The sequence below is a fragment of the Corvus moneduloides genome, chromosome 22, assembly GCF_009650955.1.
Source record: "Corvus moneduloides isolate bCorMon1 chromosome 22, bCorMon1.pri, whole genome shotgun sequence".
Lineage (NCBI taxonomy): Eukaryota > Metazoa > Chordata > Aves > Passeriformes > Corvidae > Corvus > Corvus moneduloides.
In genome coordinates, this window is record NC_045497.1 from 441,098 (window position 1) to 464,035 (window position 22,938).

Here is a 22,938-nt window from a genome sequence, read left to right on the forward strand (position 1 = left end):
TGTTTAACTAATTTCCTCCTTACAGTTCTTTTTATTAGTCTTTAGTACTATGTACAATTAATTCCTGTAATTTATCACTGTTATTGTTTAACATTCCTAGGGCAAGTCCTGCATGACAAAAGGGAAGTGTTGCTCCTTGGGTTCACATGCCCATTCCAAGGATGAATGAATTCTTTTGAAATGACAAGGAAGTCAAACATGTGTCAGTCATGAACCAAAGACACAAAAATAATGCTAGTAAAATAAAAGTTGTGACACAATGCAATGGAGAAGAGGATGATTAATATGGCTATAAAAAAGGAAAACAAAAAAATAAAGAAAACCATACAACAACAACAAAAAAACCAACTGCAACATAACACTTCACTAAGATTAGGATTTAATTCCTTTTCAGTCTGCTTCAAAGTGAGGTAAGCACTGATAAAGCAGGGGAAGGGAGAAGAGACTAAATTTCAAGTAACAAAATTAGAAGTTTAATTTTATTTTTTCCCTCTAACATTTTCATTTTTGGCTTTGAAGTTTCAGGTGATGCTCATCTGAGAAAACAGCATCCAACCATACAAGAAAACAGTCCCTGAAACTGGAATTGTTCACTTGGACTGGATCAGGGATGGAGTTCAGGAAGGTACATGGTTCTGTGCTCAGCACGGAAAACACACCCAGTTTGAAAAGCACATTTCAAGCCAGGGAGAACGGACATTTCCCAACAGAACAGAAGCCAAAGAGCCTTGCTTTGATGTGCACGGTAGGAGTCTCACTAACTGACAGGCATTGCAGAAGCCTTCCCCCTTCAAAGCCAAACTAATGGAGAGTGAAAGCATCACCTGCATGAAAAATAAAAATATATGTTTATTTGCAGGGCAAGAGTTCTGAAGCTGCTGCTCAACATGTGACAGCCAAAGCATCCAGCTGGATTAACCACTACCACTACTACCATCCCAAGGAAAAAAATGTGTTTCTCTTCTTCCTTAATTTGCTTCCATCCAGTCACCTTCTTCACCAGAATCATTTTAACTTAGAGAAAGCAAAGCACATAATGCAAAAAGTTTTGAGCTTCCTGCTTGCTGATGAAAATGCCGCAACTTCTGTAGAGTGGAGAGCAACCGCACATGTGCTGCACCAAAACAGAGCTGGGTTATGCAGCAACACTGCTGCCAGTGCCATTCCATCTGCTTCATCGTGAGACAGTGCCAGGTCAGGAGTGGATGAAATCTTAAGGTTATCCTCCTCCTCTTCCCACATCCGTGAGGACTCCCACTCCCCAAACAGCCCCTAAGTGTCCCCCTGCACTTAGTCCAGCAGACTGAAAGAGGGGAGCTGGATTAGCAGAAAGATTGGTGAGGTAAAATGGCATACTCACAACAAAACTAGAAATTAAATTTAACAAACACAAATTTTTAAAAAACTAAAACAAAACCAACAGAACTCAGAATGATGGCAGATATTTTTAAAGTAAACACATTAGGATTTAAATAAAATAGCCCATAGTCCTCTCCCACCTCCCTTAAAAACAAAGCAAATGCTTGATATGTCACACCATTTAACAGAATCAGCCTTAAAGAAACCCAGCATGCCAGAAGAGATGGCTAAAGGGACCAGCTCTTTTTTCTTTTCTTTAAGAGTTACAAATAAAAGACAGTCATAGCACAGAGAGAGAAAAGAAAATAACTGTGATGGCCAGGGAGTTGGATAACTACATGATCCATTTCTCCTCCTCCTCTCCTTCATGACCTGCACTTGTTATTGCTGACAACCCCCCCAAAAATACTAAAAATTGTTTTATTTGTCCTTCACATTCTATAGGACATTAACCAGCACACAGTTGGAAGTGATAAGGAATTTTGGTTTTGTTATAAACTGAAAGCTACCTTGTGCTCAAGACAGTATCTATGCAGACGGACATACCCCTGGTTCTTGTAATTCACTGTTCAAAAGCAGAATTCTCACACTGGAAGACACAGAGGACTCAAAATAGTTCCTACTCAGTGGTGCTGGACATTCTAACAGCTTCTGTTGACAGAATGGGCACAACAGAAGAACAGGAATAGAAACAATAGAAACGAACAACTGAGAAAAAGTCACTCAGCTCTCTAGCCTCATAATAGGAACTAAGTTTCATTCCTCAACAGTCACAGCTCTGTACATGCAGCTCACACCATTCAGGCCAGTGCCCAAAGTGCTGCAGCTTCACATGTCCATTCACAGAGACAGAGCTCAGAATTCTCCACAAAACAGGGAATGGGAAGCAAGCTGTGCGACTGCCAGGAAGCACAAGTGTTTTCATTACACACTGTATCTGCTCAGCTTGTGCTGTGCTTCCTGAGGCGTTTGTGAGTGAGGATGAATAGCTCAGCTCTTTCCCAAGCTCAGGGGGAACGGCGCTCCAGGGGCCCCAGCTGCGGCTGCCAGCGCCAGCACACGGAGCAGCCCTGCGCTCCAAGGAGCTGACAGCCAGCCCAAAGCAGCACAGATGGCTTTCCCAAACTGCCTCCCCACCCGCATCAGATAATCAGATTTGGTAAAACATGTTATCAGGCACTGCACATAAGGGCACAAATTCAGAGGTCACAGAGGACTAATGCAATTTCTTGCAGCTTTAGTAATTTTTTATCAAAAACTGGATCAAGGAAGTTCCAAGTTTCACTACAGACAAAGCCTGAGGTTAGACAAACACACTACACTGAACTCAAAGCTTGAAAAAAACGGCAAACTCAATCCCTCCTTTTCATAAATAATGCAAACAAGTGTCCTGCATTTGATGAAACTGCACAAAGATCCCACCATCCTGACCATGAAGTCTTTCCTGCTTACACTCACAGAGAAGGATACAGCCAAGCTCTGGTCCCTTGTCCTTTGTTCCTCCCTTCTGCTGGCCACAGAGCCTTTTTTTTGTACCATGGCTGTGGCAAGCACCTCCCTGCCTTAACGAGGACGTTGGCTTACAGGGTAAGCAAGGAAGCACAAAAGCATATCTGGGGGAGTGGGAAGCAGCAGAGAGAGGAGCCAAGCCACTAAATAAAAATGGTTTTGTTTCTTGTAATGAGAAACATGTTTTAGCAAGACTATTAATGAAGAAACAGTGCAAAGAACTACATTTCTTTAATGTAACTTGCTGTCCTTAAGGGTCTACACCACAGACTGAGGTCTGATAATGCCCTAATGCTTTCTATTCTGGAAAACTCAATAATACTCTAAAATACATCAAGCAAACTTGTTTCAGAAATTCAAGCACAGTGCCTGGGGAAAGTGCCGATAAACATAGCCAGGGAATTTCACAGTTGATGACCTTTCACTGTGTAATGCTGGCTACAGAGAGTCAAGCATAATCTGAGAAGCCAAATCACCTCAGAGATTACTCTTTTCCTCATCCGGAAGGAACCATTCTTCTTTCTCCTCATGCCATCTTTTCATATGCAGAAGATGTTAAATTTTCAAAAAAAAAAGATCTCTGGGTTTGGACTGAAGGTCTTTCCACCATAGTCAGATTCTCTTCCACGGAAGAAAATGACACACTACAATTCTATCTTAGTGACCCTGCAACGGCTAAATAGGGAATTCTATAAATAATGTTTAAATACTGTACACAAACCCCCATTCATTCCAAGTTGTGACAGTTATCTAAAGATAGATTTACTCACACTGTCACATCTAAGGGTTATTTTCTCAATTATTACTTAGGTCTTCATGGCCCCAGACACAGGAATTTAAAACAACGTTGATCTACACTCATTCTCTGGCAATGCCAATTTATGGACACGGATATTTTGGCTAGACTGACCATCTGTGTAGCACGAGGCAAAGCCATTGCAGTCTGCAGCAAGAGCTGGTCCCTTTTGGCCATTCTCAGAGTAACCTCACCAACCTTCCCACTAAAATGAACCAAGGGGATCGGTCGTAAAACGGGTCGCGCCCATCATTGAAGAGGTCTGATCCCTCCTCAGTTCCAACGTCGGAGCCAGTGTCATCCACAAAGGCCTCATCATCAAAGTCCTCCATCTCATCCTGCTGCTCATCAGCCAGTTCAGTGATGTCGGAGTCGGCCGTGGAGAAAGTGGGGGAGGGCGTGCGATCGGCCAGGCGCTCGTTCACGCAGCCATGGAATATGGGGGAGCTGCACATCAGTGAACGGACACCGATTAACAGGGTCAGCGCACACACGAACCTTCATTTAACACTTCTTTGTTGCCATCAGCACAGAGACCACCTGAACAACGAGCAAAGCCTTCAAACCACCTGGACTGCAATGAAATGTGAGGGAAGGGATTGCCAACAAAGTCAGGGGAAAGTGTGTCCTTGAACGGAGCAGGAACCAAATGAAAGAGGAATAGAAACATGGCTGAGCATAAGGATCTTGAGAGCACATCCATTTAACAGAGCTACAGTTCTTATTTCCAACACAGCAGTTCTGCAAATAAAAATATTGTAAAGGTGTGGCTGACAGCAGGAAATATTAAAGAATCCCATCAGACACTTCCCTAGGATATGACCAAACTATTTGAACCACACATATGAGAGACTCTGGACCACTTTTCCAGTGTTCTTTATATTCTCACAGCTCTGCTCCAGTGACTTTAGATAGAACTTAGCTGGTTATATTATTTTAAAATAAATTTATAACTCACTAAAGGTTCACTCAAAGCAGATTCTACTAGTTGACACCTGAGCTGGTAATATTCTAAAGAGCATTTTCTACTCTTAACTGTATTTGAAATCCCTGAAAGACAAAACACAGCTGACACAGAGGCAACATGGTTTATTCAACCATTCCACGTTCAGCCAGAGCTGCAAATGAAGCAGCAGGGAGGTGCTGTCCCGTACCTTCCCACGAGCTTGAACCAGTGGAAGCGGTCGTAGAAGGGGTCACTGCCTGTCAGGGTGCTCTCGGGCTCCTCCTGGGTGCCGGAGGCCACTTCCCCAGCGCGGTCGTACATCTCACGCATCAGCTCCAGCCTCTGCCTGCGCAGGAGAAAGCAGCAGGAACAATCTTAAGAGAGAGTGAATAAAAAAGGCAGAACACAAAGTGATGCGTTCACCTCCCTGGCTTCACCTGGACCAAATTACACCCAGGAACAGAGGAGGCTGTACCCTAAATTTGGCACTTCACTAATTCCCCAAAATGTTAGAGATTCTGGGAAAAACTTGGTTGGCTAAGCCCTCTGAGCACAAGGCAAGGTCACTGCAGAAGCTTACATAAATCTTAGATTTCAATTCAGCTTCTAAATATTCTTCTTTCACATCTAATTCTGGCAGATTTTTTGCTTCTTTTTTTACATCAGACCATGCTGCTGAGTAATTTCAGCAGTTCTTTGCTCCACTCCAGAAATGTTGGCATTTTGATTCAAAAGTAAACCGATTCCATTACAAACCTTAATTATTCATTTATTTTATTGAAGAAAACAAGTGTTTCACACTGCGAGATCCTTTGTCTGGAAGCTATTAGTAGGAAAAAAGTCCTTCTGTCAGTATTACAAAATGGGGAAAAGAAATGTCATTTACATGTGATGAAAGTAATTCAGACTGCAGTCAGAACTTGTGAGAGAATTTGTGTAGCTTCCATAGAAATAGAATCTCCTTTATTTAAGCTTTTTATTATAAATTATGTCCTATACTGCCAGGTTATATAAAGCAAGTGGCAAGGAAATTATTACAGTGAAAGGACTGAAAAAAGCAGTAATGCAGAGAGATGAGCTATGATGAGTCTAATTAGATTCAAAAGATATAGTCTAACCTCGAATTACAAAAATTAAATGTGAAGGTGAGATGAGAACCTGGAGAAAAGTGCACTCGTTCAAAGAATCTGGAAAGCTGGCATTTAGAACATCCCACACTGTCTAGAAAGTTCGGGAGGACACAGAGAAAAAACAAACACAGATAAGGAACAGCAAGGGAAGAAATTTTTCAGTAAAGTTCCTTGGACACAGGGAATTTTATTCTCTAATACTGTTTACATACTTGAGTTTTTCTAAGGACCAGTAATGTGTTGCTCCGTTCTTCAGATCCTGCACTTCCACAGCCACCACTGTGCGGGGGAAAGGCCGGCAGTCCCGGCTCTTCTCCGGCTCCGCGGGCAAAAGCTCCGGAGGCAGTGGGGAGTACAGGGTGTCCGTGAGCAGGACAAACTGGAACTGCACCTGCATGGAAAACAGACATTACTTTGGTCCTGAGAAGCCAGATGTTGGCATGGGATGTTCACTCAGACAGAAGTCCGAATCAAAGACCCACAATCTTCTGAATCCTTTTACAGCCCAAATTAATAAGCAAGAGACATACAACTTTAAAGACTAAAGTAACTGAGAGCATTTGCAGCAGGATTATACAATCAAAACTGATGGGTCAGAAAATTCAAAAGCAGCTCTGCATGTCCCTACCTTTTTCTTTAACTCTACACTGATTGCATTGGCTTCTTTCAGATATACTGCATTTCCCCAGAGCTGGTCCCTCAGTGAAGTGAACTGGTGGAATTTCCACTTCCTGAAAGCCCACTGGGCGAGTTCGTATTCATGGCGTGTCCAGGGCACTGGGAAGAGCAAAGAAACAGAGAAATAAAGCAATGTGGCTTCTTCTCAAAACCATCACATGCAGTATCCAATATTCGTGCTGACTGTGCCATCAAGTTCGCAACACATTTTCTGGAAGAACAGAAAACAAAATCCTACACTTACATTATTTGCTGTCAAAAAACTGGACTCAAACTTCCTCAACATTAGCAGTGGAGATTAATGATCATGTAAAGGAGATTTGGAATAGAGGAAACAAATTCTTTTCTACTCCTATTATTTTCAGTTATTTGGCAACTATTAAAGCCAAATGCTGAAAGAGTGGAATGAGAGCAAGTATAACGGGAATAATAAATTATCTACTGTCCAGAAATGGAGTTACACAGACATGTCACAGCACTCTAAGAATTCCTATCAAGGAGGAAAGAGAAACTTCAAAATCAAAACAAGGAAACAAAGGCAACAGTGTTATTTTAAGACATCTGAGCTCTGTTAGTGCCAGGAAGAGAGAGACTCCTTCAAATTCAAGGCCACCAAATTAAAGCTTGGGATAAAACTGATCTAGTTTGTGCATCAGTTGTATTTGGAGACATGTATCTACTGTTCATGTGGAATGTATTCTATAAATGGGTATTTGAAATCTCGATGCTTAGAGGATTACAGATCAAGAACTTACAGTGTTTTGCAGCTTTCCAAAGCGAGTTTTCTATCTGTTACAAGGGATGGTACAGCAGCTGTTCTTTAGGCTTGGCTATACCGAAATTACTTTTAGCTTCAAACTCACCTTCTTCCTCCTCCTCCTCCTCCTCCTCTGTTGTTTCAGCTGCCAAGGACCGTGTCTCCACCTGCTTCTGGAGGGCCTGTAGTTTACTCTCATAGTCCTGTGGGGAGAGAGGAGACACTGTGTAGGAGGACAGACAGGAGCCAGGAGGAAGCTGAGAGAGACCAACAGCTCAGATGGAGTGACAGACACAGATCAAATCCACACAGACACTTCCAGGAGTGCTCACAGGTCACTCACACACCAACATCTGCTTTAGTGCAATCTCCCCTTGAAAACAGAAGACAGAGGCCAATACAATTAAGACAGAAGAGGTGGTTTCCAAAATCACCAGATTTACATGCTCACAGTGTCTTGAAGAGGGAAAGGTTTAGGATGTTCTTTTGGTGGGGTTTTTGCTAAAGACAGGAAGAAGGGGATTTTGTTTGGAAGCTGCTTGCTGCTTTCAGAGAGGTAGGAAAGAGGCAGAAATAGAGAAAAATGCAAAAATAATTTTGAAATGGGAGGATTATTCACCTTCATTTTCTCAAACAGAAGGATTAACAGCACCACTGAATTGCCCTTTTATACAAAAAAAAAAATTCATTTCAGATATTAGTGGGGGGAAGCACTTTGTTTTCAATTAGATTTTCCCCTTGGCATGTAAGTACCACTCTCTCACATGTGTATTTAATACATCAGGAGATTAAATACCACCACTGCCCTGGCAGAGAAGTCTGTGCAGTGGCTTCCCCACGAGGAACACTTCAGCAATAGCTTCTGGTACAAGAGCATTTTGTTCCTGTTCAGCCTTATCATGCCTTGGAATAAATGCTACTAAAACCTAATGAGCCTTTTATTATTTGCTGGTAAAACAGATACAAATGAGAACAGACTCTGTGACAGTGTTCTTGGTCTGAAAGCCTATCCCACTAGTGTATTTTATTTTTTTTAAGATAAACCTTTGGCATATATTATACAAATTAAACTGGTTTCTCAAGATTTTTATACAAGAGTTACAACAACAATTCACTAAGAGTGTTGCTGAGCTCTTAAGGAGAATTCTTGAAGCCTCTCATCTTGTATTCCAACCTTCTCTCTTCCACAGTTCCAAATCCTCCAAACTCCAATGCCCAGTTTGCAACAATACGTTCTTAAGTCCAAGAGCTACAGGATAAAAGCTTCACATTTTCCTCCCATCCCACTCAAGCATCCCACCTAAAGAGCTGCATCACTTGGTTTTGTACACTTAACCACAACGTGATCATGTCAAATTTAAATCAGCTTCGGTCAGAAAGGCTTTAGACTCTATTCGGAAAGGAAAGACACCTCCAGAACACTCCTTTAGGCTCATAAGTAATATTTTCTGAACGTAGCATTAACAAACAGTAGCTGTGTCCTTAGAAAGCGCAGGATTTTCAACACCATGAATTCAAAGCAAACTGAACTCCAAGACAAATGGCCTTCCCATGATGGCTGCATTTTAATTTTCCAATTTCCTCTTGAATATTTTATTTGGCTAAAATGCTCCTTCTTCATTTGTTTCTGCTCCATTCACCGTAAGTTGGCTACTTACTTAACACAGCAAGTAACCTCAGCCCAGCAGCATAAGAACAGCAAACAAAACAAATATATATCCTTTCTTTTGATATTCATTCTGAAATTCTTAAAGCGTCACCAAAATTCTATTCTAGACTTTGTGAGAAGTCTGACTTATCCACCCTTCTGAAACGCCCAGCATACTCCTGAAATTTTTTTAACATAAAGGCACTTTCTCTGATTTTTTCCCCCCATTCCATGCAGATAGTGCTACTACACTTGAAACCAAGATAAAACTGGTCAGATGCAAAGTGACACGAATAAGCTTCTCTCACTTGCAAGGAAAGGCAAAATAATTTCTTTGCCTGTAGTCTGAAGTCAATAATGTCATTTCAAGCAGCTAGATTGTAGAAATGGAAAGCTCTTAGAGTAGTGTTTTAATAGAATCTTTTCAGATTCTTTTGCAGAAACTGAAAAGCTACAGAGGGAAGGGCCAAAAATCAGGAGCATTCCACTGCAAAAATTCAACATGAAAAAAACAGGCGCATTAAATTAAATTCACAAAGACCTGCTTCTTGTCTTCCCTATTTTCAGACTTGTGAGCCAAGTATCTTCTGTACACTTAAATACTGAGACACATAAATGCTTAACATAAGCAGACACTGTTTATTAACTCCACACCAACAAATATTATTTTAAAAACAAACTAAAATAATTGAAGTTTGCTTTCCCATAACGAAAAAAAATAGCTACTATTTCCCTAAGCAGGACTAAGGTTGTCTCTTGGCACTCGGTACTGGGTAGTATTCTAAAATAATTGGCACTGAGCAAGAGCTGAGGCTGAATTTTGGGTGGCTTCACCCAGAAGCTGCACTGACTGCAAGGGGTTGGTTTGCTGTACGGAGAGACTGGTCAGCTGTCCAGGCCGGCTTTTCCAGGTCTGCCTGGTGAGAGCACACACACAATGGTTCGTACCAATTAAAGGTGCCTCAACTGCTAGAAAAGGTAAAAACTGTACCTAGAAGCTGCCTCGGGGTCCCTGCCCGGATGTTGTTGTACAGCTTCAGGATGGTTGGTTTCACAAGCTCCATCAATGTGGAAGAAGGGAATGCAAAGTTTATTTTGCCCAGGGGCGTGGAAATATCTAAAGCCACAACAACCACAGATTTGGAGGGGTTGGGGGGGGAGTTGGGGGGTAGGCAAGGAAGGAAAAGACCCCAATCAACCAACAAACCTACACTCCTACACACTCAGACTAGACAAAGCTTTTACGACCAGACTGGACCAGTTAAAGCAGAACACTGCACCACAACAACTGAGACGTGATGTCTGCCAAGGTACTGCTGTGTGTGACTCTCCCCTGTATTTGAGGTGCACAGAAAAGTCCATTTCTTTTGCCTTCAATGAGCAAATAAATGGAGAACAGCCACCTCTGTGTTTTCTTCCAGAATTTCGATAAACAGCACACAAGATGGTACAATGGGACAGCACTGAAGAGGGGAATGGCTTACAGCTCCTTGTGCCATAAAAAGCTCTTGTTTTCTTTTATATTGAATTTAAATAACCTGTCTGAGAGTAGACACAAATCTGCTTTGCTGCTTTCCACATAACAGCAGAAACACCAGGGTGGATAAACTTACAAGAATCAGATTGAGGAACAATTAAAAAAACCTTTTTAACTCTGCTGGAACAATCCCAACCCCAAAATAAATAAAAGCAGGACAAGCCTGCAGCCAAGTTTCATTTCCATTTCACTGAGACAAGTCTGACACTTACAAGAGTATTTCATAGTTTATTGAAAGAGCACTTGTTACAATACAAACCAGTTCTGCTTTTCACAAGGCAGAAACTTGCTCTTAAGACAATCCAAAACAATAGACAGATCTGAAAATCCCATTTAATTCAAAGGCAGCTCACTGCTTTCTTTACAGTACAAACCGTTACACAGCATAGATTTCTCATGTGGCAGCTCCTGAAGAGATTCAATGGGAAGTATCCAAGAAAAATTTCAACATATAAAAAACAAATTTCAACATATAAAGGACACAGTGAGGGAGATACTGAAACTATGCTGAATGTACTGATAAAAATAGCATCCTCTAATTTGACAGAACCCTAAATTCAGATTACTTGAGGAAGGATGCTGGAGTCAATCTGAGTGAGGAGCATTAGTGATGTGCATTTGACCCCACCCCCCAAAACCAGTGTCCCAGTGAGTCCTACAGGACCTTTGAGAAGCCATCATGAAGGCACAGGTGGATCCAAGCCAGCTGTCAAAGCACAGCACAGCAGCACTTGGCAAAGGCAACTGAACTTAGTAAAAGAGCACTTCCACCACGGATGCCACATTTCCATTAACCTGAAAGCCTTTTCACACGGACATTCTATGGAAGCAGCTGTCTCACTGTTCATTAACTCCATTAAGAGAGGATTTGGAGAGTTGTGTGTACTTCTGAATAGTGCAAGGAAATCCACAGTTCTCACACTGCTTCCCTTATCAGATGAAGCACTGCACTGCAATTATTATCAAATTCTTAAATATCCTCCTAAAAATCAGGAAAAAAGCTGCTTCCTTGAAGCAGACTGGACTCCATTCTGACACTGACTGTCCTTTTCCTGTTCTGTCAAATCATACAGCAGAACAGGCAGGGTTGTTCTTCTAGTGCTGTACTAAAACTGGGGTAAGACAGACTGATGGCAACCTATTGCTCACCAGCACCACCCAGGCATTTAGAGAGTTCTCCTCAGAGTTTTAAGCTGACGGAATTTGCACAAACGTTTTAGTGTTTATCATTGAGATATCAAGTAGCAGGAGTTTCAGTCTCATGTCAGTACACATAGTTCCACAGACCTCAGAATTACTCCATGCTCAATCACGTGGTGATTTCATACAGGCAGCCACAACCCTCCAAAACACAGGACACGAGATGGAATTACTTCAGGCTTCTCCCACGACCTATCCCATGCAGACTAACCCTGTTTGGCTCACGTATTCCTATGGAATTGAGAGGGTTTTCCCAAGCACGCATTTTTAACAGAGTCCAAGCCTTTTTGAGGATATATAAGAACTCATTGTGCTTGACATGCACAAAACAGAAGTGCAATGCACCACTGAAACAGGATTCTAAAATAAAGATAACAGCAAAACATTACTTGCAGCCCAAAATTTTGCAATTCAGACTCAAGCTCGAAGAAAGTGTTGCTCATCTACAAGCCTCCTCCTCTTTAAGAATCAAGACATTTTTGGAAATGATACTTTATTTCCTTTGTTCAAGTAGGCCACAGCATGAGACAAATGCAAGTTACAAAGCCAGATCTGGACACAAAATTAAACGTGCCATAAGGTAAAACTCCCAAGTAATCAGACCAGTTTGTTCTTTTAGGAGCTGGAGGACTGACTTTGTGTCTCCTACAGCAGAGGCCACTATCCCATCAGTGATACATGAGACGACAATTAAGAGCTGACACTTGATTAATTGATACGTAAATGGTGTGTGTGTTGCAACAGCACCTACAACATGCCCAGCAGAGGCAGGGGAAAAATAGGATAGGACAAAAAAAAGATATGGAAAATAAGCTTAAGGTACTTGCCACTCACTTACAGCTATGCTGAGCCACACACAAGTAACAATTACCAGTAGGGCTTATATTTTATAAAAAAATAAGCAACCTCAAGTAAATTCAGGATACTTGTGCAAAACAGCACAAATACACTGCAAAGTGCACCTACCTTACCAAATGTGGTACAGTGGCCAATTTTGTTTTTAAAATTTTATTCAAGTTAAATTTAAAAGCAAAATAAGTCCTCAAATATTTCTATTGGCTTGCAATTAAGGCCACAGATTTTCAAAAGTAAGAGCAACTTTGTCTTGCACTTTTGGAAACTCAGAAAAAACGCCCTGTATCTTTAAGATTGGGACTCTCCAACTGAGACAACACCCCAAAGCCTATTCCTTAATCACTAGTTTTTCAGTAATTTGCTTGAAACAATCAGAAGCAGGAATTGCAAGCCTTTGTGTTACAGCAAATCGCCTGCAAGTACAAACCCCTTGAGAGCAAAACAGATATGAAAGATTTTAACTTGCATTTTGAGTGTGAGGAGAAGGAAAATGAATCTTATTTTCTCCTCAAGGCAACCTTCTCCTTTATTAAACGAGTCTTGAATTCAAGTTTAATCCAAGACCAGAGGCACTAACATGAGGTATCACATTAAGATGAAACAGTTCAATTCTCCCATCTCACAGGAGAATTCAGCCAATACAAAGTAGTGATTTATAAATCTTCCTAAGAATAACTATTTCAAGAACATCTCCCAGACTCATGCCCGAGAAAGATGAAAACATAAAATAAAAGAATTAGCTTTTTGAGTGCACCAGAGTGTTGAAAAATCCTAGTTCCTTTCCACAATCTCAGTATAATAATTAAAAACTATTATATTTAGAGATACAATGGGAATTAGAAAAAGCTTATTTCCAAAGAATTGCTTCAGCATTATATATATATTCTGACATAAAATTCCATTCAGGCTGGTTTAACTGTCACAGCAATTTCATACCAATAATTATGAACTTAAGCAGAAGAAGAGACATCTACTCAGGGAGTGTGACCCAATAGCTCTTCTTAATTTCTTTATAAAAAAGCGACACATACCTTGTCAGCCGACAACTTTTGGTTTATAGATTATTATTATTATTATTGCTATTAAAAATTGAGTTAAGAGTGGAAAACATTGTTCTGAAGAACCAGATCCATTTAAAAACAGATGGTCAGTTTCCTTATTGCTAAGAAAAAGGTCACAAGAAACATTCAATGCTAGAAACTAAATTCCTCTTTTGATTGTCTACATAAAACACAGGAGGAAGGTAGCACTTGGTAAGTTCCAGACAATATTTTCAGCATTAGAAAAATACTTCAAGACACACACACACACACACACAAAAAAACTTGGTAAATGAGCTAGTGGGAAGTTCTCCCCTCCACCTCCCTCCCTCCAAGTCTTCTAGTCTATGAAAAAAAGTTCTTACAATTTTTCAGAATATTCTTCCAAGGGATGCTGTTAAAACTGCAAGGAAAGTCACATGCAAAGTGCCCGGGCCGCAGGGCCGGTACCTGGTGTTTGTGTGTCGGGCCTCCAAAGCAAACCCGAGCCCCAGGCGAGGCCAATCCTGGCTGCTCCTGAGCCGTCAGCCAGGACTGCCCCCGTGCCCTCCTGGCCCAGCCTGCCCTGGGCACTGCTCATACTGTGGTTTCTCTGCCCGCTTTGAGGTTGGGAGCTGAGAACTGGCGCCTCATGCGCGGGGGCGTCACAAACTGGTTGTGGTGGTTGGGCCGGTCCGTCAGTTTTGGGGGGGTGCCCTCGGCGCTGCCGCGGCCGTAGGGCTGCCGGTGCTGGTGGATGTGGCGCTTCTGCTGGAAGCTCTGCAGCTCCGGGTTCTGCTGCGCGCCCGCCGAGTGCAGCGACTCCGACGAGCCCGACGCCTGGCGCCGCAGGCTTTTCTGGGAGCCGCTATTGAGGGAATTGCTCCTCCAGCGCAGCTGGGGCGCCGGCTGCTGCTGGCTGCTGGGCTGCGGCGGCGTGCCCAGCTGCTGCCTGTTAATTTGGATATTATCTTGACTCCTCTGCGGGCCATAAAGATTCCATAGCTGCTGCGCATCCTTAGAAGCAGCTTTGCTTTCTTTCTCTTTGCCTTCATCTTTGTTCTTGTCATCTTCTTTCGGAATTCTAACCTCAATAACTTCATCCTCGGTGATAATGATGTGGGTGCCTGGACTCCACGAGTTCCTGTGTTTGGGATTGCTTTTGAAAGGAAACCGGGGTTTGCGATTTTCAGGTGGAATAAACCGGTGAGGCATATTCTGTCGACGAAGCTGTTTTGCTATTTCCTGCTGCTGCAGATTTTTAAATCGAATCTGTTCTTGCCTCATCCAACGTAAACGCCCACGTCTGAAAGCTGGATCACCTGCCATTAACTGAGACACACGCTCCTCCTTAGCAAGATCATCATTCTCGCTTCTCTTTGCCTCATCTGTGGGCTTCTTATCCACATCCACTGCACTGGCAGAGTTTGGAGACTTAGCATTAGCTACAGCTGACTGAGCTTTGTCTGGAGACCCTATCAGGGGTAAAACCTTCTCCATTTTTAGCATTTTATTTCTGAGAACTTTGATCTCTTCATCCTTCATGTTGTTCTGCTTCTTCACTTCTTGCAAAATATCTTCCAATTTGTCTATATGCACCTTTAGGTCATCCACATCAGTTATTCCTTTACCATTGGCCATTACATCTTCAATCTTTTCATCTCCAACTCCTACTGTATCCCAGACATCACGAGCGACAGCTCGCCATGATTCACGCTCGTTTGGGTCTTTTTTCCCATACATGGCACAAAGCTCTTTCATTTTAACAATGGCCAGAGCCTCAATCTCCTGCCTACTGTGCCTGAAGTCATTGAGTGCTACCTCATAGCATATCTCCTTCACAGCCTGAATCTTTAGGTCTGAGATGGTGACCCATTTGGAGTCTTTGCTAAGGCGTCGGCGTTGGGGTATCTGGTACATTTTAATAGGTTCTCGTTTCTTCCCACTGCTGGGGAGGCCACACTTTTTTACAATGGTTTGGAGCTTGCTGGGGGGCAGCTTCTCTCTCAGGGAAGTGATCAGTCTCCAACTCTCCTCACACGATCTCTTGTCCGAATCATCCCCACTATCAGAGTCTGCATCCTTTGGAAAAACAAAAATCAAGAAGTGGCCCCAAAATAACCAAAATTAAAATTGTAAGAAAATGGAAAAGCTAAACAAGAAGTAGCAGGCAAAGAAAACTAAATCAAAAATCAAAATAGAACAAGTGATAAGGAAGTCCCTGAAGACTGAGTGTTAGGGCATTAAAATGTATCTTCAAGAGTCATGGACTGTCAAAATTGGAGCTCTTCACTAAATAAAGTTTAACATTATATTTAAAAGTCTTGTCATCTCAAAATAGCTGATAATCTAAACTCTTCCCTCCCAAACCCTTCCAAAATCTTTAAAAAGAGCAACTAAAACCAAGTTCCTGATTTTAAATCTTAAAACCAAGTGTAAACTGCACTTCACACATGCTACAAAGACATGCAAATCCCCGCCACACACATTTGCCTTGGTGACTGCTGTTGCTTCTTTCAGCAAATCCTCCCCAGGAAGGTGAGCACAACAGCCATCATAGAAGATGTCATGAGCAGCCAGAGTAAGTCGGGTTAACACTGGTTAGTAACGTTGCACGTGGTTGCAGGGATGCTCAAGTTTAGAATCCACTTCACTACAATAGCAGCCAGAGAAGTGTTAGACGATAAGAAAAAATGAAACAGAAGCAGCCGAAAGGTTCAATGTTAAAAGGACTGTAAGTGCCACTATGACAGATGAAGACAGTGGTTCATACTCCAAGACTTGCTACAAGCTAAAAGGATATCCAGAATCAGAGTTTCAGAGGTGGGTTGTGGTTTGTTTGGTTGTTTTTTTTTTCCATTTGGCACCTTGTTGCTTAGTTTAAAGAAAAAACCCCATTAGCAGTCTTGTCTGTCCGAAGAATGAGTTTCAGCAGAATGCAGAGTAATGACTTTCTGGTTTTAATTGTTTTAATACGAATTCTCTATTTGATATCCTTGATTTGTCTTCTTCTCAAACCCTAGAGCCTGGAGCTTCCACGCACTTGCTAAGCATTATGCGTTTTGCTTCTTCATTACAAGTTTTCCACCTTTTGCTAAATGATTTTTAATGAGCAGTGCTTCAGATTTCCATATGCTAGGAATGTCTGTTCAGATAAACTGCCACCAAAAGTTAAGGATATCCATCATTGCTTACTGCAACCACGAATTAAAATCAGACCACTTTTCTTTAAAGGATTATTAAGACATCTCTTTAACAAGCAAAAAGTCCTATGTATTAATGTGATCCAAACATCTTCAACACAACTGTCAGTGTCTAATGCACCTCTAACTAACACCCCTGTTTTTCGCATGGAGATTTATAATACATGAGAAACCAGGAACAGTAACAGCCACTTACTCTAAAACCAAAGGAAACCCAGGTCATTGAGTCAGCACCAAAGGTTCCGAGACTTTAGACTTCGGGTAGGTGACCACGAAGAATGGGGAATACAACATAATTTGGGGGCAGTTATGAAAGGGGGTAAAGGAAACACTGTTCTGCCCTACGGTCAAGATTCACATTATATGAGCTTCTTGTGACTTAATGTAGTTTTAAGAACAGTATTAGAAAATCAACTTCTAGTTTAGGTCAAAATATAAGAAAAACACTGGTTTAGAAACAGAATACAAACTCTTTGTGAGTTTACAGGTGACAAAATTTGTGGCCTAAGGAAGTAGCAACTACCAAACTGCAGGTTGCAGTAGAAACCAAGGGCTCCCTGGAGGAAGCCCCTGTGCAGTCGGGCCACTCAGGGATACGACCAGGAAGGCAGAACACGAACTACTCCAACATTAAGTCACAAGTTCCACAGGACTCTGACAGTTACAAAACTACCACAGAACTACTTATGGGTAAAGCATGTCTTGGTATCAAAAGCTGATGAAGAGACACTGAGTCATTGCCCTGTGTGCACTCAGAGGTTACCCAGACCAATTAGTACAGCTATACACCCACATTCCAATATCAACTGGTCACTGCAGAGGCATTACGACCAAGAAAGCCAGGAAGGCCATTTTATCTCTATGAAACATGTTTTCACATTCAATTTGTAAAATGGAGAACAACTACTTCTATTCCCTAGTAATACTAGCAAGGCAAAGATATTTTAGTTGGTAATTTTGGGGGACAAAAGCTATTGTTTATTTTTTTGTACAACACATCTAACAAATAAACACCCAAATTGGTTGGAATCTCAGCATAAAACCAAAACAATCTGGTAAACAGGATTAGCTAGCTTCTTGTATTTGAGATTATACTCCAGTTTAGACCAAGAAGAATAGTTATATCTCAGTATCAGTCTTACACTGCACTAAGTTAGAGAGCCTGACGTTGCAGCTGGATATGGCAGCAATGTAAATACTTTTAAGGTACACAAGCTGAAATGCACTCCCAGCTTTCCCACTCGTTATTCAGCTATGGCTGTATGGATGCACTAATCCTGTCCATTCCAGGCTCTGCATACAGCAACGCAGAAATCATGAGCTGTGTCAACAAGTTTTGCTTGTTCACCTGAAATACTCTTACTGAGCACTGTGGTAAGCAGGATACTGCTCACTGACCAAGGATCTCATTTGATACAATCCCTTACAACTAGGAAAGGTATCCTTCAGGAATTGCTGAGGCATGTAGGGTAGTATTGCACCTTTGTCCACTAACTGAAACCAGCAAGAACAAAACAAACTTGAAGAAACCAGCATCTTTATTACTATATTAACCAATCCACTCTCTGAAGAATTTTTCCTTAATCTGAAGTATTTGGGGAAACAAATTCCCTTCACAACACTTTTTAAATGCAGCCTTATTGGAAGCAGCTTCCCAGACAGCCAATTTCACATCTTTAATTCATACAATAGCTTAGCTTGTGCCTGTCAGCTAAAATTTAAGAGAGGGAATTCCATTACTTGCATCTCATTTGACACATTGCCAAAAGTTACTCAATACTCAAACTATTTTTATTTTCACATTTTTACTGTACTACTTTTTCGCTACCCAAATTTTAACTATAGAATTCCAGAAATGGAACATTACATCAGTCACACTTAAACATTTTTTCTGAACTAAGGGTTGCCTTGGTCAAAGTCTGCAGCCACTCCTCTCCATCCAAGCAATTAGCCCCTTGTGATGAATTAATTAGAGATGCAGAAGTCTCTAAGTGTGTAATAGAAATTTAAAAAAAAAAAAAATTACGTAGCTTCTTCCAATGGAAGCCACAGTACTTTGCTCCATTCTGGCTTGGGGAGAAGGGCAAGAGCTTTACAGTTCAAAGCCCAGCATGCATTTAACCCACAGTTTTCAGTGGTCTCCATCTCATACTACAAACACGAATCATGAGTTTGAAATTTTTATCAGAATTCTGGCACAACTACATTTGTGTTCTGGCTAAAGACAACCAGCTAAAGCACAATCAGGAGACTCAGGTTTCTTAAGGAAATCTAGATTTCATTCCTGGGTTTGGCCTTGTTTTTCAAGTTCACAGGGTGCTTGAAGACTGCATCCACTTCTATTTGTAATGCACTTCAGAGATATTTGTTGTGAGAAGACTGAAGTCTTCCTATATCAGACTTAATTTATCAGACATCCTATTTGAGAAATATGTGGAGTGGTGGAATTCCCAGTGCTCTGAATAAGTTAACACACTGCTCCCTACTCAGAACCCCACCATTGGCTTCTGTACCACTAAGACCCTCACAAGGAACTCCATGCAGGGGAGGGAGAAGGGTTAAAACATGCACAATGCAGCAATATTTTCAGACATCATTCAAAAAATAAACCTAGTGTATATCAATGTTCTAGGAATCTCTTTGGCAGCATGAAATTAGTACGTTCTGGTGATCCAAGACAAAAATAAAGGCAAACATCCCAAGGAGTAGCTGTTTAGGCTATTAAAAAGGAGCTTCAAAAAACACAGAGCACAAAAATGCCCTTCTTTCAGGTTAACTTGCAAGAAATCTGATCTATCCCAACAAGAATTGATTAAAGCCTCTTCACTGTCAATCACAATCTCTGAATTAACCTGAAGGAGCTCACTCACACTGCTAATAATTCACTGTAGACACAAAGAATTTGAAAGCAAAGGGAGAACTGCATTGTGCAGACAACCCAAGCAGGTTTCCTAAACTTTCAGACAAGCAAGGACAGGAATTACTGTTTGCCAGAGGTATAGCTAATCAGAAGCAAGGACACATACCAGTCTTTGCTGCTCCAACAAGAGATCAGCTTCCTCCTTCTCTTTCTTATACAAAATCTCCATTTCTTGTAATCTGAAGACAAACAGAAGAACAGAAGTAGTCAGAGGTCATTAGTCTCATGTTGGTGTTAACTCTACATGCACAGTCCCCTGAACTACAGTTACAAAAGTCATTGCCCTTAAAAGGAACTGTTCTCTGTTTAGTCATGTCCCTGCAAGCTGCATTTCAGCCCTTACCAAAAGGTCTGCAGCGTTAGTGGCAGGTGCTTACCGGTGATCTGTAAAGGAGTTGGAGCACTGAAACACTACAGTAAAATAAGGAGGAAGTTTTCTGAACTTCCACAAGGGGTAGCGGAGATGCTGAGTGGCAGAACCCAGTAAACTACTGCTGACTCTTCCTTGTTTCAGGTAGAAATTTTCAATTATTTTATTACCTTTTCTCCATCTCCTGTTTCATGTCAATGCCCTGCTTCTCCAGAAGCTCCCTCTGAGCAAATGTCCAGTCAACTGGCTCTGAGGGAGTCTCAGCTGATGGTGTTTTCTCTCTTTCTGCTCGTGCTTGCTCTGGGTGGTTGAATCTGAAGACATGATTTTTACCCATGATGATACGATTTCCTAGAAATAGGAACAGAAGTTTAACTCTTTCAGGCAAGGATTCCAAACCACTGATAAACATTATTATTTGTCCCATTTATCCTGTAGGTGACAGCATAAGAAAAGATTGCCCTATAAGGATTTCTGTGCACATTCAAGGGAAGTTGGTGACAAGAAATGAGAGTGCCTGTGTTGTACAGAACAGTCACAGTACTTTTAGAGGACATCATCACCCTCAGGTGTCCAATGTAATATCCCAGCAGAATTTATAACAAATTAAAGGAAAAACCTGACAGAGGGACCAACAGCTGCAGTAAATCAAACACACCACTACCTCCCATTCCCTTCCTCCACTGACACTGCCAAAACAGAGGCAAAACCCACTTCAGCACTTCAGCAGAATTTTCAGCTTAGAAAAGCCGGACTTCAAACACTGGAACACATGGTGCTTACTCTTCTTTAAAATGTGGTTTAAATCTATTGATTCTATTTTATCCCACTATTCAGTGGGATCTAGGGAAGAATTTTACAACTTCTTTTACACTAATGTCAAAAGAGCTAAAAAAAAAAAAAAAATCTAATACTGTTAAGTCTTCTGGCTAAATTCTAGAGTTACCAAATGTCCACAAAGCCTGAGACATGTGCGTGTCAGAAGAGAGTGACATGCCTCTGCTCTTCCAGAGAATGTAATAATGGAGTTGAAATTTTAACCAGGCATTCTAGTAAATATATCTCCAAAGTAACCAAAATTGTCCTTATCAATACATTACTAAATTAGAGACTCTTAAAGATGTCAGAGACCAAGTCTACATTCTTCCAGTAACTCAACTGTCTAGATGCAAAAGAAAAGGGGAAAAAACATACTTTTAAAAATAGAAAATAATTACTAAACTGTCAAGTCATGGTATTCAATATGAACCATATACAGGTACAGAACAGCAAAAACTGTTCTTTTGTTTTGTTGTACTGAAGTCACTGCACTTGATTCCATGATAATACTCACCTACAACATGGTACAAAGAACTCAGAAGCAGGTTTTGTTTGCTTGGTTTTAGGTGTTTTTTACCACTAGAAAAATGGGGGAGGGACGCAGAAAGCATCATAAGATGTTTGAAAGATACAGATTAAACTCCACAATTTAGGGAAGTAATTCTCTCTAATTCTTTCCCCTCATGCCTTTCTAAGGGAATGTAGGGGACTGAGTGGGAAATCTAACGAGAGCAAAGAGAAGCTGCTATACTCCTGCAGAGGGTCGTATCTTAGCTTTGCCACAAAACTGGGAATTTTCCATCAGTGGCTGACAGTCTGCTCTGTCCCACTGAGACTGCCAAGGACAATGGGCCTGGGCAAGAAGGTATTTGAATAATCTCAGGCTGAGCAGCAGGACAAGCAGGGTGCTGTGTGGCAGTGAATATTTAAGTACACTTAGATCTAGTGCAGCAAAGGATGAAAGAAAACAAACTGCAGCTGACAGAAGAATGGTACCAACTTCTGTTTAAATGCTACACTCCAGAAAGGTGACACTGTCCCTAAACAGCACCCAGCATTCCGTATATATGATATATAGAGAGTCTACCAAAAAATCGGTGGTAACATTTCTTACCTGAGCGCAACTGCACAGGCTGCACAACCCTCTTGCCATTCACGTAGGTTTCTGATCGTTCACAAGGCTCCAAAGTAACAATAACTACAAAGAAAACATTGATGAGTGAGACTTTGGAGAGTCCTGTAGAGGAACAGAAGTGGGCAAGCCCCAGAGGCCTCTCATTTTCTGCTTATGTTCATACTAACACCAAAGAAGTGAATCACCCTTGGATGTCATGTTGCTTAAAAGTAAAAACCCACGAGGACCCTACTGACTTCTCCACATACTGCAGTTAGAAACTACTTTTTTTTCATGTTTATAGTTAACCAGGGTCAGAATTTACCTGTTACACTGGCTGCAGCCTGCAATTTGAAGCTATTATCACATAAACAAATTTTATTTTCTTTCCTGAAGACTTGAGAAAACAACAAGTCAAAACTGATCCTTTCCTTGAGGTCAGAAAACTTTCAAATCATGGGATTCCCTGGCCAGCTATCAAAGTGAAAGAAAGTGAAGGACTCAGCAATGCCTTATTAGGAGAAGTAGATTTTTACCTTCACCATTGTTGTTCCTCTCACTTCGGAAGATGCAGTGCTCTTCCTTGATATGAGCCCCACTCAATACGATGTCTTGCCTCCGCTCAGCGTCAGCTTGGCCAACCCTGGGTCCAACAAAAGATTTTTCAAGAGCAAATCAGACACCTTCTACAACTCCGCATTGAACAATACAGCCCAGAAATAGCCAGGAAAAAGTCTGAACTATTAAGACTACCCTTGAAATGTAAAGGTTTGAACCAGTGCTTAATTCTGCACTGCAGAGAACCTGCCTGTTCTGCCATGAATTGAAGGATGACAGCTTTGCAAAAGAAAAGTTTTCTCTCCCTTAAAACATGTTGCTTGGGGAACTGAAATGTTAAGTACCTCCAAGTTAAATGCAATTCTTTCCCTCTTGCGAATCCCTTCTCCTTTTCAAAAGGGATGCAGAGGGGGGAAAAAACCCTGCCAAGAACTTCCAGTGGTGCGTTAGCTGGCAGACAGAAACCATCCCTCCCAATGATCACCATCTGCACTTGAACTAAGGAGCACAAATGGCTCAG

The 22,938-nt window shown here is 41.5% G+C and overlaps 1 protein-coding gene across 23 annotated transcripts in view; it reads right to left on the reverse strand.

Moving 5' to 3' along the window:
- Positions 1 to 22,938, reverse strand: part of KIF1B (kinesin family member 1B) — a 78,751-nt gene that overhangs the window by 21,984 nt on the left and 33,829 nt on the right. For 17 of the 23 annotated variants that reach the window (XM_032131430.1, XM_032131424.1, XM_032131428.1 and 14 more), the window contains 9 exons: positions 22,397 to 22,503; positions 21,861 to 21,944; positions 20,098 to 20,278; positions 19,664 to 19,736; positions 7,282 to 7,378; positions 6,369 to 6,517; positions 5,953 to 6,131; positions 4,819 to 4,956; positions 3,863 to 4,111 (listed from right to left, as the gene is read on the reverse strand). In XM_032131430.1, the coding sequence (XP_031987321.1) occupies positions 3,863 to 4,111; positions 4,819 to 4,956; positions 5,953 to 6,131; positions 6,369 to 6,517; positions 7,282 to 7,378; positions 19,664 to 19,736; positions 20,098 to 20,278; positions 21,861 to 21,944; positions 22,397 to 22,503 (1,257 nt within the window). Of the gene's footprint in view, positions 1 to 3,862; positions 4,112 to 4,818; positions 4,957 to 5,952; positions 6,132 to 6,368; positions 6,518 to 7,281; positions 7,379 to 10,562; positions 15,517 to 19,663; positions 19,737 to 20,097; positions 20,279 to 21,860; positions 21,945 to 22,396; positions 22,504 to 22,938 lie in introns of those variants that run through there. The other 6 variants (XM_032131433.1, XM_032131436.1, XM_032131445.1 and 3 more) reach the window with 2 other exon arrangements.